Source organism: Phascolarctos cinereus, unplaced genomic scaffold (genome assembly GCF_003287225.1).
Source record: "Phascolarctos cinereus isolate Bilbo 61053 unplaced genomic scaffold, phaCin_HiC Scaffold_726;HRSCAF=1367, whole genome shotgun sequence".
Lineage (NCBI taxonomy): Eukaryota > Metazoa > Chordata > Mammalia > Diprotodontia > Phascolarctidae > Phascolarctos > Phascolarctos cinereus.
This window is the reverse complement of record NW_027556098.1, coordinates 39,965,034-39,981,546: the sequence shown is the minus strand read 5'-3', so window position 1 is coordinate 39,981,546 and position 16,513 is coordinate 39,965,034. Positions and strand designations below refer to the sequence as shown.

Below are 16,513 nucleotides of genomic sequence, written 5' to 3'. Positions count from 1 at the left end.
GGCACGGGGGTAGGAGACAGGGAGAAATCATTCAGATGTGATGCCAATGTAAAAACAAAAGATATCAATAAAAATTGAAACTTGTTGGAAAAAAAAAGAGAGAGGTCCCATATACAACAAAATATTCCTAGCTGCACTCTTTATGGCATAAAAAAAAAAGCTGGCAACAAAGTAGGTCCCCCTTATTAAAGAATAGAAGAATTATAAATGACTGCGCCATAAAAAATGATAAATACAACATTTAAACACACTTGCTTAGATTTTTATGCCTTGATAAAAAGCAGACCATAATAACAATTTTTTAAAAATACTAAAAATCCCTTGAATTCAGATTAACTTCAATGAACAATCTAGGCTTCAAAAAAAAATGTAACTAACACACATCCTCTTCTTATTAGAGGGACCAAGGGCATCGGATATGGCCTACATGATCAGACTTTGTGTTATATGGGAGGGTTCAAATGAGAAGAGTGTGTGTGTGTGGTGGTGATGGTAGGTAGGGGGGAATATCAGGAAATGATGTAAAAACAATGGGAAAAAATGAAATAAGGTAGAACAGCCAAATCAGATTAAGCACACATAGAAGAGATCCATTCTGGCTATGACTCAATTCTGAAAGCACTGAAGAAATGACTTTCAAGTTATTTAGGAGGACAGGATACTCAGCGATTGGAAAGAATTACATATAATATCAATAAAAAAAAAAGAAAGTGAGAAGATATCAATAACTACTCATTCATATGCCTACTTTTTCGGCTTTATAAAATTTTTATGGGAATTATCTACATATGCACTAAGACTATCTTTCTGTATATGATTTCTAGTAGACCACAAAGGATTAGAGAATACAAGATAATATCATATTTACTTTTGTTGATTTTTGTTTATATTAATTTTGCTGATTATTAAGAAGCATTTAACTTTGTAGGGAAGATTGTAGCCCAAGAGGCTTTGCTCCAAGAAAATATCTCTCTTGAGTATATTAAAATTATACAATATCTCTTAAAAGATACAGTCAGAGGTGTTTTTGTTCAATGATTCTTTAATTATCATTGTCAAACAACAGATCAAGCCCGGTATGCTCACCAAAAAGTCATGGAGGATGTGTTGCATAAAGTCCAAATGGAAGAGCTTATCCCTTAATGGTAAGTTCTTCCAGATGCTCCTGTTTGCAGATGAAATTGGGGTGATTGCATCTCACCTCTACATATTATAGAACCATTGTATGCTATACTCAAGTTACTTTCAACTCCCTCTATTTAAGGTTAAGAACAGCTAGGTGGCACAGTCGATAGAGCACTGGGCTTGGAACCAGGAAGTTCAAATCTGGCTTCAGACACTTAATATCTGTGTGACCCTGGGCAAGTCACTTAATCCTGTTTGCTTCAGTTCCTATCTGTTTAAAGAAAAAAAAATAAAAGAGCTAGAGAAGGAAATGGCAAAAACCACTCCAGTATCTTTGCCAAGAAAACCCGAAATGGGGTCATGAAGAATAAGACCTGATTGAAATGACTAAACAACAAGTGTAAGGTTAGGCTAGTTCTTTTACTAAAAGCCATGGAAGCTGGCCCTAAGACTTGATTGGTAAAGTAGCTAAGTCTCACATGCCTAGCTGCTGACTCATCTTTTTAGTGGCCTCAGGCTCCACTGATGTGGCTTCTAGAGTATATTAACTTCACCAGTGCTTTCTTTTCTATTCCTGAGTAGTTAGGAGTCTGAGGAGTCTAATATACTTTTACAATTCTTGTCCAAGGCTACTTGAGCTCTCTCCCTCAAGCTGTTACCTTCTGGTGGACAGAGACCTGAAAGTGAGGTCTTCTGTCCTGAGGGCAATAATATACAATATATTAATGACACAATGCTGACAGGGCTAAATGAAGCTGTGGTAGCAGAGGCCTTAGATGCAATTGTGGACCACATGAGGGCCAAGGGGTGGGAAATCACCTAAAGAAAATCCATGGGGGCAGCCAGGTGGCACAGTGGATAGATCACCGGCCCTGAATTCAGGAGTACCTGAGTTCAAATCTGGCCTCAGACACATAACACTTACTAGCTGTGTGACCCTAGGCAAGTCACTTAACCCCACTGCCTAGCCAAACAAACAAACAAACAAACAAAGAAAATCCAGGGTCCAGCCAGCTCAGTCAAGTTTTGGGAAATAACAGTAGGTAGTGAAAACCCAGAGGATTCCAGGAGCCATCCATTATAAGCAACTGACATTTGCCTCCCCATGAGACCTACTGGATTTTTCATGTATTAGAAAAACTACATTCTGCTCCCCCCACCCCCAGGTATTCTGATGGCCCACATTTCTTGGCTCCCACACTCATTTCTGCCTCTTTTGAATGGAACCAAAAACAGGCTCCAACCCCAGATCTAAATTGGGTCATCCAAGAAGTCTCTCATTCCGGGCCCTTATGACTCTGTAGGACTCATGTTTTTGGAAGTCTCTGTTCATAAAGACTAGGCTGGGTGAACTTTTTTGTAAGCACTAAGGGGTGACCAAAATAAGTAACTGTTAGGCTTTTGGAGTTACAAGTTTGCAAAAGCATCTATTCACTGCGCCAATTTAGCAAAGAAGTTGTTGGAACAACTAGGTGGTGCAGTGGATACAGCACCAGCCCAGGAGTCAGGAGGACCTGAGTTCAGATCCACACTCAGACGTGACTCTGGGCAAGTCACTTAACCCCAATTGCCTTGCCAAAAAAAAAAAAAGTAGTCATTCACCTATTACTGGGACCTAGTTGCTACTACACAGATGGCACAAGGTCATATATCACTCTTTGTCCAGAGTTGCCTATTATGATTGTGGTAAAGAAAGATGGCTAAGAGATAGGAAGTCTCTATCACTAAATAAAAAATAGTACATTCAAAATCACAACTGCTCAGATGCTAGTGCTCTTAACCAGCTATACCTCTGCCAGAGGCTGAGATCTCCTGTTCAGACCTACATGAAGACAGAGACCCTGTCTCCTCCCCTAGTCCAATTGGCTCCCACCTAATGAGGACCTGGCTCCTGAGAGGCACCATTTTGCCTGGTTTACTAATGGTTCTGTCCTCTACAAGAAAGGAATTCAGTAACCATTAATCTGGTAACAGGAGACACTCTGAGGAATGGAATACTAACAAGTCCTTATAATGGGCTGAGCTATAGACCTCATGGCTGGCATGTGAGAGATCCTTGAAGGATGGATGAGATAATATATTTATATATATTGATTCTTGGTCTATTCAAGTGGTATGGAACCTAGACAATCAAGGGATCTTTCTTCTGGGGTCAGGATCAATGAAAGAATTTTGCCAGTAATTCCTACTGCACATGTTATTCGTGGGGCGTGAAAGCAAACATCAGAGACATGATCTTTGCTCAACTAAACTACTAGGTTGAAGCCAGTATGAGAACAGGAGAGCTTGGTCAGTGGATCCTCTGCCAAGCTAGACATGAAGGCCATGTAGGCATTGTTGTGCTGGGTGTAGTGCCACAGAATCCATCTAAATAAGGACAAAGCTTCTATTCCTGTTCTAACCTGACTGCTTATGAGTTAAGTGGGAACTCCTCTAACACCCTTCACCTGTGGCAATTTTATGCCATCTCAGGACAAGAGGTTTGCCCCTACTAATTAGTACCATCTATAATAGGAACCTCTACTCTCTCCTCTCACTCTCTTCTTAATCCCTTAAAATCTGATTTTTGATCTTATCGTTCTACTGAAACTCCTCTCTCCAAAGTTACCAAAAAAAAAGTTACCAATAATCTCTTAGTTGCCAAATACAATGGCCTTTTCTCAACTCTCATTCTCCTTGACCTCTCTGTAGCTTTTGACATTGTTAATCGCTATTTTCCTTGATACTCTCCTCTCTCTAGGTTTTTGGGACACCATTCTCTCCTGGTTCTCCTACCTATCTGACCACTCCACTGTTTCCTTTGCTAGATCTTCTTTCAGACCCTCTAACCACTGGGGTCCCTCAGGGTTCTGTCATGGGCCTTCTTCTCTTCTACATACTTCACTTGGGGTTCTCATCAGCTCCCATGGATTTAATTACTGTCTCTATGCTGATGATTCCCAAATCTACCTTTCCTGCCCCAATCTCGCTGTTTTAGTCATTTTTCAGAGAGCAACTTTTGGGGGACAGATCTTAAAGCCTAAATAATAACAACAAAAATTGCAGTTTGTTGTTCACAGTCATTTTTTCAGTTGTATCCAACTCTTCATGACCCCATTGGGGGTTTTCTTGGCAAAGATACTGGAGTAGTTTGCCATTTCCTTCTCCAGCTCATCTCACAGATGAGGAAACTGAGGCAAACAGGGTTAGGTGACTTGCTCAGGGTCACACAGCTAGTAAGTGTCTGAGCTTGGATTTGAATTCAGGAAAGATAAGTCTGCTACTCTATCCACTGTGGTACCTACCTGCCCCAGCCTGGCACATAGTAGGCACTTAATAAATGCTGACTGACATTATGTTCCCGACTGATAATAATATCAAGTGTCCCACTTCCCAGATGCCATGTCAATGATAAATCAATGCTACCCTAAGAAGGGGAAGAGTTCCCTAGCTTGGGAATTTCTTGGATCCAATCTCTAGAAAGAGATAATTCACTTCTGGCTCCTTCCCCAATGCAGCCACCCAAGCCTCAAGCTTCCTACTCCCACAGAGGGGTCTATCTATATAAGCCGGGCAAACACCTCAGGTTCCCCTCACTTGGCTGGTACTGAAACTTTCCTATAAGATGGTTTGGACAATTCCTTCCCAAGAAAGGGCTCAGGGGAACTAAGAGTGATAGTCAGGAAGATGCCTTGCTTTCTAACAGCACAGGGGCATGCATGAAATTATTGGATCATAATTACAGTAGATGTGTATTTATTTGGAATAAAGGAAACTGTCTTACTGACTTAGTAATCCTGAATCTTGGATGAAAGAGAATGAGAGGCCTTATCCAAGTACTGTGAGAGAAGGAAGTAGCTCCCAGCAGAAGCCTCTTAAGCAGCAGAAATCTGGTATCTCCCCATTGGAGCTCCCAGGAAAGATTCCTGGCTGTTGGGCTAATACTGAGGGATTGCTGGCACAAGGCTACTCTTTTTATCAACACTAGCACCAAGACAGTATATACACAAAAGCATAATGACCACTAGGTATTTCATTACAGATGAGCTTGACTTGTGACAAAAAAAGTGACTGTGACAAGTATCATCATCTGTTCTGCATCTCTGATGTTCCTATCATTGTTCCTGTTCATTGTTACTACTTTACATCAAGAGATCCAGTGTGGCCTGCAAAGATTTGACAGCGCTTACCACTGAGTTTTAGGATACGGTTCTTTAAGAGTAGGGAGGCAAAGCTTAGCTTCTGGTTTTCATTTTCTTCCACATTTAGTCACTCATTTAGAATGTCATTGAGTTTTGTGTTTGTTGTTTTTCTTATATTCCTAATTTAGGTTGTTTGTTTGTTTTTCTCTTTTCCCTTTAGTATCTGATGGGAATCCCTGAGATTACGGTTATGCAGTTATGGTCCTAATCCATTTAAATAATGAAAATTCCTCAAAAATTCCTTAAGGACCTTCCATCAAGAAGTGGGACATGACAGGACGAAGTCTTCTTACTCTGCCATATGTTAGTCTAGTTCTTTTCCAGATAGTTAAGAAAGCTGTTCCCAAGACTTGATTTGGCCAGAGGGACCAGAGCTCAAGTTTCTAGCTGTTGGCTTGAGGCCATAGTGTCATGGCTTCCCTTTACCTAAGAGCACAAAAATGCTGGCTGCCTAGAATCAGGGGTTTTAGACTCGGTAGAAGTCTCAAAGCCAGCAAGTCCCCACAGCCTGCCCTGCTGAGCAGACATATTTTGGTGTGCCAGGGGTAAGGTGACTATCTACAAGGGTTCAGTGTTGTGTTCTTCCTGGTTAAGTAAAACTTGTTTTGATTGCTGAATGATTTGCCAGTGCCTTTATCTGTTCCAGTACTGGACCTAAACAACCAGGAGACCAACCTGAGTTAGGCTCAGCACATTCTACTTCTTAATGAAATTCATAACCATTCAAAAGAAACTGGGCTAACAATGAACACAGAAAACCTCAAAAACAAAACAAAAAAAAATCCCAGATTATAAATGGCATATAGCTGGATGGGAGCTTAATGAGTTAATTTAACAGTACATGTATCTTCAATGGAATGGTACTGACTATATACGGACAATGGGTTGAGCAGAATTGAGTACAACAAAAACAGCAGGATAAATTAATCTGGGAAACACCAATACTTCATGTCTATAAACCATGGCACACCATGCTCTCAGGATCACAGAATATCTCAGTTTGAAAGAAACTAAAAATCACTTCATCACACTCATTATAAAGATAAATGACATCTACAATGTCCTTAACAAATAATCATTCAGTCACTTTGTGTAATGGAATGGGAGAGGTAGGAGTATGGCAAGCAAGGGAGTCCCCTACTTTCCAAGGAAAACCATTTGGGATAGTTCTAGTTGTTAGGAAGTTTTTCCTTATATCTAACCTATATATGCCTTTATACTATTCACCTATGAATGGATATGATTTAGTGAATGGGTCAAACAAATCTAATGCCTCTTCCCCATATCAGGCTTTCACATACATGATGACAGCTATCATGTTTCCCCAAATCCTCTCTTCTCTGGGGTGAATAGCCCCAATTTTGTCACTATCCTGACCACCTACCTCTGAATACCCTCTAGTTTGTCAACATCATTCCTATATCGTGGAACCCCAAATTGAACATAATACTCCAGATGTGGTCTGACCAAGGTAGGGTATAGCAAGCAAAAGCATCACTTCCTTAGTTCTGGCCACTATGTCTTTCTTCATTAAGCCTGATACTGCATTAGCTATGTTGGTTGCCATATCGCAGTGTTTACTTAAAACAAGTTTGCAATTCACTAAATCATCCAGGTTTTTTTTCAGACAAATTTCCTATTCTTTCCCTTTAATTCCTTAAAGAATAAAAAAAAAAGTAGGAATATCCAAAAGTAAAGGAAAGATGCAGGTTGGACATAGGTAGCAAACATTTTATCAATAATGACTTGTACACAAGAATTGAAATAAAAGATAACATCCAAGAAATGTATGATCAGAGAAGTAGATTAGTCATGTGGTAAGGGCAAAGGCTGTAAGCTATACCGTTAAGAGCACTATAAGTCACTACAGAATATTAAAAGAACAAAAGAAAAAGATCTCCATTGTGCTGGGGAGGAATTTTTGGAAGCCTATAAATGAAAATTTCACAGGATAATAAGGCATGGATGTATTACAGTCTGCATCATTAAAGGAAGTACCCACATCGATGAAATCATAGTTCTACTTAAAACTGTAGAGTCTAGTCTTGAGCATAATGGGAAAGGCAGGGTTAGAAGCCCTAAAAATGTCTCAAGAAGAGAGGCTCCCACTTACACAACTCTACGTGGCACACGACCTCATCACCTCTCCCCTGAACTGTTGCAACTGCCTTCTGGTTGGTCTCCTAGTCTCAGATATTTCCACACTCCAATGAATCCTCTATTCAGCTAAGTTGATTTTCTACAATGTAGGTGTGACTATGTTAACTCCTCTGGTCAAGGAGCCCCAGTGGCTCCCTATTACCCTCATGATCAAAATATATAATTCTGTTTGGCATTTAAAGCCCTTCACAATCTGGCATCTTTTTACTTTTCCAGTATTTTTACACTTTATTCCTCCCTCCTCCTTCACCATCTCCCATGACTGCGTGCGCGTGTGCGCGCACACACACACACACACACACACACACACACACACACACATACATTGATCTGGCTACACTGACCTATTTGCTATTCCTCCCACATGACACTACAGATCTCATCTTGGTACCTTTGCACTGGGTGACCTTATGGGAGGAAAGTTCTTTTTATTCCCCACAACTATCTTCAGATATTAATACTTTCTCCCTCTTAAAATTACTTTGAACTTAAAATTTACTTATTTTTCTGCATGTTAAATCTGTCCTCTCCTGCTTCCTACCCTCCTTGCCCCCAGTATAATGTAAACTCCTCCAAAGACTGTTTCAATTTTGGCTTTGTATCCTTAATGCCTAGTATAGTGCCTGACACATAGTAGGTGCTTTATCAATCGTGAATTAAACTGAAATGAATTAATGTCCCCTAGGTTACAGTTTGGAGGAAAAACTGGTGTAGAATGATTAGAATTTAAATTAGCAAGAATTCATAGATACTCAGATTGAACTCAGTCCTCTGCTAGGTATAGAACAGCTATGTAACTCAACAAACAGTAAGCAAATGTGCTATGAGGTAGAAGCTCCTGGGTCTTCCTTGTGTGGTTCTAAACTATCCGAAAACAAATAATCACTATTTATTCTGATATGTCAAAAAAGGGCAAAAATGAACATAAGTGATATGTTGAAGAAGACTCAATACCAAGTTACCTACTAACACTGGGACCTAGATTCAGGAAGAGCTAAGTTCAAATCCAGCCTCAGAAACTTGCAAGATGTGTGACTGTGGGTAATTCACTTAACTTCTGTCTGCCTCAGTTTCTTCAACTGTAAAATGGGGATCTACCTCATATGGTTGTTGTTAGGATCAAATGAGATAATACTTTTAAAGCACTTACCACAATGTCTGGCACACATGTTTATTCCCATATTATTCCCCTACTTTTACATGTACATGCTCACACAGTAAAAACATATTATGAATCTAGCCTGCAAAGGCATAAAATAAAAACATTGTTTTCTAATCATTCAGCACATATTACCCTAAATGGAAGTATTTTGAAAGGTTAAGTAATGAAAAATGTTTATATTCGATATCATTGTGGCATAAATGTATATTTTAAATAAGGAAGCATTATTTTCTTAGAAATAAGATCATAGCAGTTACCAGTTAGGGAATGGCAACTATTCATATAAATTTGAATCAATTTCCTATAAATGTTAAAAAAAAAAAAGACATTATTAGAGAAACTTAGTACAAAAATTTTTTTTCCCCAGCTTCCCTTCTAACTTTGGTTATATTGGGTTTTTTTGTGTAAAAACATTTAATTTTTATTAGATAAAAACTGGAAAAATTTGAAAAGTTAATTTAAAAAATGAAGTCATGTAATGCTTAGAGTCATCACTGAATTTATAAAAACTAGTAGAATTCTTTTATATTTATAGAGCATTGACACCATTAAAGCAAAAAGATCTCATGTCTGGTGATTTCATACCTTCAGTGGGAAAGCAGATTCCTTCTCCCATTTGGCAACCCTCCTGGATTCAAATGGACCAAATTGTGTTCGCTTGACCAACTGAGTTATTGCAAATACTCCTTCAGTTCCATCTCCTAATTGTTTGATCTCTAAGTTAGAAGGAAGAGATGACCTGAAAATGAAACAAAACAGAAACATGGCCCCCAAACGGCACTTAATTCAGTGAGATCACTGATTTGAAAATCAAAAGGTTTCTCTTAAAACCGCAACTTCTGCTCAGGTTATTTTGTTGCCATTATTGGTTCTTGACTAGTCACTTTCATAATCCTATTCTTTGTAACCATTAGTTAATAATAAACTTCAAATAAATATTAAATAAGGGCATAAATGATGATGACCACTATTTTTACGCCTTGATTAATTTATTTTGATGCAGATGTTAGCATTCAAAACAAATCTGACCAAGAGTATTTTTGTGAAGTTAGCAATGCAGTTGGATGAATAACTTTATGTAGGTGGTCCATCAAGACACAGAATAAAGGATGTTAACAAGATAATTATGTGACCACAAAAGAAGATGGGCTACTCACATGGTGGGAGAAAAAGATAATTAATAGACAGTACACTTGCTTCACTGCTAGCCATACAAGTCAAGAGAACTAGAGAAAGAAAGCCCTCAAAACAGTCAACAAATCCCTTAGTTCTTGTAAGTAATTTATAAGAAAATGTGGGTGGAAAGATGGCTGAATAATTAAAAGTCAGGATAAAGCAGTTATACAGGGAGGATGTTAGGCGAGATCTGAGCTTTTGAGGTGGTAGTCTGGCCAGAGTGAAGTATATAAGCCAAATCAACAAACAACAAGCCCTAGGGGCAGCCTTAACTTGCCCTATGCACAGTACAGAGGTCTGGTGGCTGATCAGGAAAATACTTAAGGGGAAGGAGGGTGGCCTGTATTGGGGCTGGACACAGGGCCTAGGCATTGATGAGACCTCGAGACAGGCTGTGGCTGTGGAGGATAAGCGAGCACATGCAGGTGAGTGTGGGGGAGAAGGGCGAGGCCCTGCTGCTTGTGCTCACTTTCAGGAGAGCAGAGTCTCTGATTTCAGTTCCATGGCAGAGAGGTGAGCTACCACTTGCAGCCTGGAGAGACCACAGGAAGTAAGAGTTTTTTTTACTGTGGCAGTGATACTGGAGTCCCTAATCACATAGCTCAGGGGTAGAGGGGCATACCTGTGGTCACTCACAGACAAGGCATGAGCTGAAGGAGCAGCGACCACACCTGGCCTCAAATCATAAAACACTAGAGGTACCAAAGTCAAAGATTCCCAGATGGAGCTCAAAACCTGAAGCCAGAGGTAATATGCTCCATATCCCAGGAGCAGAGCCTGACTGTAACATAAAGTTAACAACTAAGAAATAGGCTATTTAAAAAAAAAAATGAGTAAACAGGAGAGACCACAGGTAGCTACTATGATGGTAGAGAAGATCAGGATTTAAATTCAGAAGAAGATAATGAGGTCAAATGAGCTATGTATAAAGAATCAAGGAAAAATGTAAAATGGTCACAAGCTCAAAAAGAGTTCTTGGAAGAGCTGAAAAGGACTTTGAAAATCAAATATGAAAGGCTGGGAGAAAATTGGGAAAAGAAATAATAGTAATACAAGCAAATTATGAAAAGAAAGTGAACCAATTGGAAAAAGATGCAAAAACTTATGGAAGAAAATAACTCCTTAAAAATTAGAATTGGGAAAGGGGAAGCTAATAACTTCATCAGACATCAAGAAATAGTAAAACAAAATCAAAAGGATGAAAAAATAGAAGAGAATATAAAATTTCTCATTAGAAAAATGAATGACCTGGAAAACAGATCAAGGAGAGATTATATAGAATTACTAGGTTACTTAAAAGTTATGATAAGAAAGAAAGTGTGGATACTATATTTCAACACATTATTAAGGAAAATTTCCCTGAAGTTCTAGAACTAGAGGCTAAAAGAGAAATTTAAAAAAAAAATACACTGCTCACCACCTGAAAGAGATCCCAAAATGAAAATTCACAGGAACATTATGACTAACTTTCAAAGCTCCCAGGTGAAGTAGAAAATATTACAAGCAATTAGAAAGAAACAATTTAAATATCACAGAGCTAGGACACAGGGCCTAGGCATTGATGAGACCCAGAGACAGGCTGTGGCTGTGGGAGGATAAGCGAGCACATGCAGGTGAGTGTGGGGGAGAAGGGCGAGGCCCTGCTGCTTGTGCTCACTTTCAGGAGAGCAGAGTCTCTGATTTCAGTTCCATGGCAGAGAGGTGAGCTACCACTTGCAGCCTGGAGAGACCACAGGAAGTAGTATCACAATCAGGATAACACAATATGTAGCAGCACTTACATTACAAGACTGAAAGGCATGGGATATGATAATCTGAAGACCAAAGGAGCTGGGTTTGCAACTAAGAAAAAACTACCAACAAAGCTGAGTGTAACCCTGCAAGGGGAAAAAAATGGATATTTAATGAATTAGAGAACTTTCAGGTATTTTTGAGGAAAAGATCAGAATTGAAGAGAAAATCTGACTTACAAGTATCAGGAGAAACATAAGAAGGTAAACATGAAAGACTAATTATAAGAGATTTAATAAGGTTAAACTGTTTACTTCTTACATGGGAAAATATTTGTAACTCTTAAGAATGTTGCCATTATAAGCATAGTTCAAAAGAGTATATATAGATCGAAGGCTTGAGGTTGAGTTGATTATGACGAGATAAAAATAAAAGATAAAACTGGGTAGGAATACATAAAATGGAACAAATTATCTCATACAAAATAGGCATGAATGGAAGAACTGTAACAGTGGAGAGGAGGAAAGGGTGGAGGGAGAGTAGTGTGGGAACCTTATTCTCATTGGAACTGAGTTAAAGAAGGAATAACATGAACATTGGTGGGGGGCGGAGCCAAGATGGCAGAGTGAAAGCAGTGACTTACTTGAGCTCTCCCCCAAACCCCTCCAAATACCTATAAAAATGGCTCTAAACAAATTCTAAAGCAACATAACCCACAAAAAGACAGAGTAAAGCAAATTTCCAGCCCAAGACAACCTGGATGGTTGATCAGAAAGGTATATTGCGCAGGGCGGAAAGAGGAGCGCAGTGTGGTGGGGACATGCAGGCCGCAGTGAACCTGGAGGAGGCCTCAGAGGACTGAATCTCAGGCAGCTGTGGCGGCTTCAAGACTCCCCACCCACGAACGCCAAAGACAACTTAGAAGGTCAGTGGGAAAAGTCTGTTTCTGCAGTGTTGAGAGAGGAGCTAGGTCAGAGCCAGCTCCAGAGCAGGCGGTGGCTATGTCCTGAGCTTCTGGCCCACAGACTGAGGGGGAATCCAGTGGCTGATCAGAGGGAGATTGCAGGGATCTCTTTGCCAGTGCTGAGGAAGGAATCTCTTGCTTTGCCCGTGCTTGGATCTGGCTCACAGTTCTGGGCGGCGGATCTGGGGTGAGGAGGAGTGCTGGCGTGGTGGACCTTGTAGTGCTGTGAGAGGAAACCTTCACAGTTCAGGACAGAAAGGAGTGCTTATGGTCACTAATAGACCAGAGCACAGGCCAGGAAAGGAGTAAACACCTCACCCCTTATCATACCACCTTGGAAGAACTGAAAATTTACAGGTCCCTACAAGTATCTCTGAAAACAGCTGTATAAACCCCTGAAGCTTGGGACAGTACATTCTCCACATTGGAAGCAGACTCTTACCTTAACAAAGAGTTTAAAACTCAAATTGGCTGGGATCATGAGCAAGCAGCAAAAAGAGTCAGACTATACCATCTTACTTTGGTGACAAAGAAGATCAAAACATACAACCAGAAGAAGACAACAAAGTCAAAGCTCCTACATCCAAAGCCTCCAAGAAAAATATGAATCAGTCCCAGGCCTTGGAAGAGCTCAAAAGGGATTTTGAGAAGCAAGTAAGGAAGTAGAGGAAAAACTGGGAAGAGAAATGAGAGTGATGCAAGAAAATCATGAAAAACAAGTCAACAGCTTGCTAAAGGAGACCCAAAAAAATACTGAAGAAAATAACACCTTAATAAAATAGCCTCACCCAAATGGCAAAAGAGGTCCAAAAAGCCAATGAGGAGAAAAATGCCCTAAAAAGAAAAATTGGCCAAATGGAAAAGGAAGTCCAAAAGATTACTGAAGAAAATACTTCCTTAAAAATTAGAATAGAGCAATTGGAAGCTAGTGACTTTATGAGAAATCAAGACACTGTAAAACAAATCCAAAAGAATGAAAAGTGAAATATCTCATTGGAAAAACAACTGACCTGGAAAATAGATCCAGGAGAGAGAATTTAAAAATTATTGGACTATCTGAAAGCCATGATCAAAAAAAGAGCCTAGACATCATCTTTCAAGAAATTATCAAGGAAAACTGCCCTGATATTTAGAACCAGAGGGCAAAATAGAAATTGAAAGAATCCACAGATCTCCTCCTGAAAGAGATCCCCAAAGGAAAACTCCTAGGAATATTGTAGCCAAATTCCAGAGTTCCCAGGTCAAGGAGAAAATATTACAAGCTGCCAGAAGGAAACAATTCAAATACTGTGGAAACACAATCAGGATAACACAAGATTTAGCAGCTTCTACATTAAAGGACCGCAGGGCATGGAAAATAATATATGGAGGGCAAAGGAGATAGGATTACAACCAAGAATCACCTACCCAGCAAAACTGAGTATAATCCTTCAGGGGAAAAAATGGTCATTCAGTGAAATAGAGGACTTTCAAGCATTCTGATGAAAAGACCAGAGCTGAATAGAAAATTTGACTTTCAAATACAGGACTCAAGTGGAACATGAAGAGGTAAACAGGAAAGAGAAATCATAAGAGACTTATTAAGATTGAACTGTTTACATTCCTGCATGGAAAGATGATATTTATAACTCATGAGACTTTGTCAGTATTAGGGTAGTTGGAGGAAAAAAATTATATGTATGTATAGATAGATAGATATAGATAGAGGGCACAGGGTGAGTTGAAGATTAAGGGGTCATATCTGGAGAATAAAATTAAGGGATGAGAGAGGATTATACTAGGAGAAGAAGAAAGGGAGAGGTAGAATGGGGTAAATTATCTCACAAAAAAACAGAAAAGAAAAGCTCTTACAGTGGAGGGGAAACAGGGGAAGGTGAGAGGAATGAGTGAATCTTATTCTCATAGGATTTGGCTTAAGGAGGGAATAACATACACATTCAATTGGGTATGGAAATCTGTCTTACCCTACAGGAAAATAGGGGGAGAAGGGGACAAGAGAGCAGGGGGATGATAGAGAGGAGGGCAGATTGGGAAAGGGGTAATCAGAAGCAAATACTTCTGAGGAGGGACAGGGTCAAAAGAAAGAATAGAATAAATGGGGGGCAGGATAGGATTAAGGGAAATAGAGGTAGTTTTTGACAACATGTCTACTATGGAAGTGTTTTGCATAACTGCACATGTAACCTATATTGAGTTGCTTGCCTTTTCAATGAGGGTGGGTGGGAGGGAGGAAGGAGAAAATTTGGAACCAAAGTTTTAAAAACACATGTTTTAAAAAAAAGTTTTCACATGCAACTGGAAAATAAGAAATACAGGAAATGGGGTACAGAAGTCTATCCTGCCCTACAGGAAAATAGAAGGGGAAGGGGATAAGAGAAGGGGGGGAAGAGATAGAAGAGAGGCAGACTAGGGGAAGGGGTATTCAGAATGCATGCCATCTTGGGGTGGGGGGAGCGGTGAGATGGGGTGAAAATTTGGAACTCAAAATCTTGTGAAAACTAAAAATAAATAAATTTATATCAAAAAAAGGAATAATATACATATAATAGGGTATAAAAGTTTTCTTAAATTACAAAGAAACAGGACAGCAAGTGGATAGGATAAGGGAGGGGCTCTTAGAAGGGGGTACAGATTAAGAAATATTAGGGCAAGGGGATAAGATAAGGGAGAGACTCCTAGAAGGGTATGCAGAGTAGAAAGGCAGTGGTCAGAAGTAAATTAGATTTCTGAAGATGGATAGGGCAAAAAAAAGAGAAAAAAGATAAACAGGGAGGAAAAATAGGATGGAGGGAAATATCCAACTAGTAATTTTAACTTTGGGGGTATGTGGAATGAACTTAACCATAAAACAGAAACAGATAACAGAATGGATCAAAAATCAGAACACAGGGGCAACCAGGTGGCACAGTGGATAGAGATCCAGCCTTGGAGTCAGGAGGACCTGAGTTCAAAATCAGACATTTGACACTTACTAGCTGTGTGACCCTGGGCAAGTCACTTAACCCTGATTACTTCACCAAAAAGCAAAAAAAAAAAATTAGAATGCAATGACATGTTGTTTACAAGAAACACATGTAAAAATGAGAGACACAGAGTAAAACTAAATGGCTAGAATAAATTTTATTATGATTTGGCTGATGTAAAAAACAGGGGTAGCAATCATGATCTCAGACAAAGTTAAAACACAAATAGATTTAATTAAGAGATAAACTAGGAAACCACATTATGTCAAACCACAGATAATGAAATAATATCAATACTAAATACACACTCACACACACACACACACACACACACAATACTATAGCATCCATAGTTTTAAAGGAAAAGCTAAAGCTAAATGAATTACAGGTGGAAACAGACAGCAAAATTATAACAGTGGGAGACTTCCACTTTCCCCTAGCAGAACTAGATAAATCTGACCAAAAAATAAATAAGAAAGAAGTCAAGAAGATGATAAGAAATAGAAATCTTAGATGAGCTAGATAGGATAGAAATCTGGAGAGAACTGAATGGGAATAGAAAAAAATATACCTTTTTTCAGCACCTTAACAAAAACTGACCATCTATTAGGGCATAAAAATTTTATAGTTAAAGTAGGAAAGCAGAAATATTAAATGGATCCTTTTCAGATCATAATTCAATAAATACCATATTTAATAAAGGACCATGGAAACAAAGATTAAAAATTAATTAGAGATTAAATAACCTAATCTTAAACAATAAGGGGGTTAAAGAACAAGTCACAGAAACAATCAATAATTTCATTAATGAGAATGATAATAATGAGACAATATACCAAAGCTTAATGAGATGCAACAAAAGCAGTAATCAGAGGAAAATTTATACCTCTAAATGCTTACTTACATCAAAAAATAGAGAAAGTAGATCAATGAATCAGGTATACAAGTAAAACAACTAGAAAAAGAACAAATTTTTAAATCCCCAATTAAACACCAAATTGGAAATCCTAAACATTAAAGGTGGGATTAATGAAATTGAATGTAAGAAAAT

General features: G+C 38.9%; 1 protein-coding gene across 3 annotated transcripts in view; it reads right to left on the bottom strand.

Moving 5' to 3' along the window:
- PRDM15 (PR/SET domain 15) overlaps nt 1–16,513 on the bottom strand; it is a 178,280-nt gene that overhangs the window by 109,737 nt on the left and 52,030 nt on the right. For all 3 annotated transcript variants that reach the window (XR_013482842.1, XM_078146478.1, XM_020976245.2), the window contains exon 4: nt 9,214–9,367. Coding sequence is in view for 2 of the 3 variants with exons in the window: in XM_078146478.1 (XP_078002604.1) it covers nt 9,214–9,367 (154 nt within the window). In the remaining variant the exon portion in view is untranslated. The remainder of the gene's footprint in view (nt 1–9,213; nt 9,368–16,513) is intronic.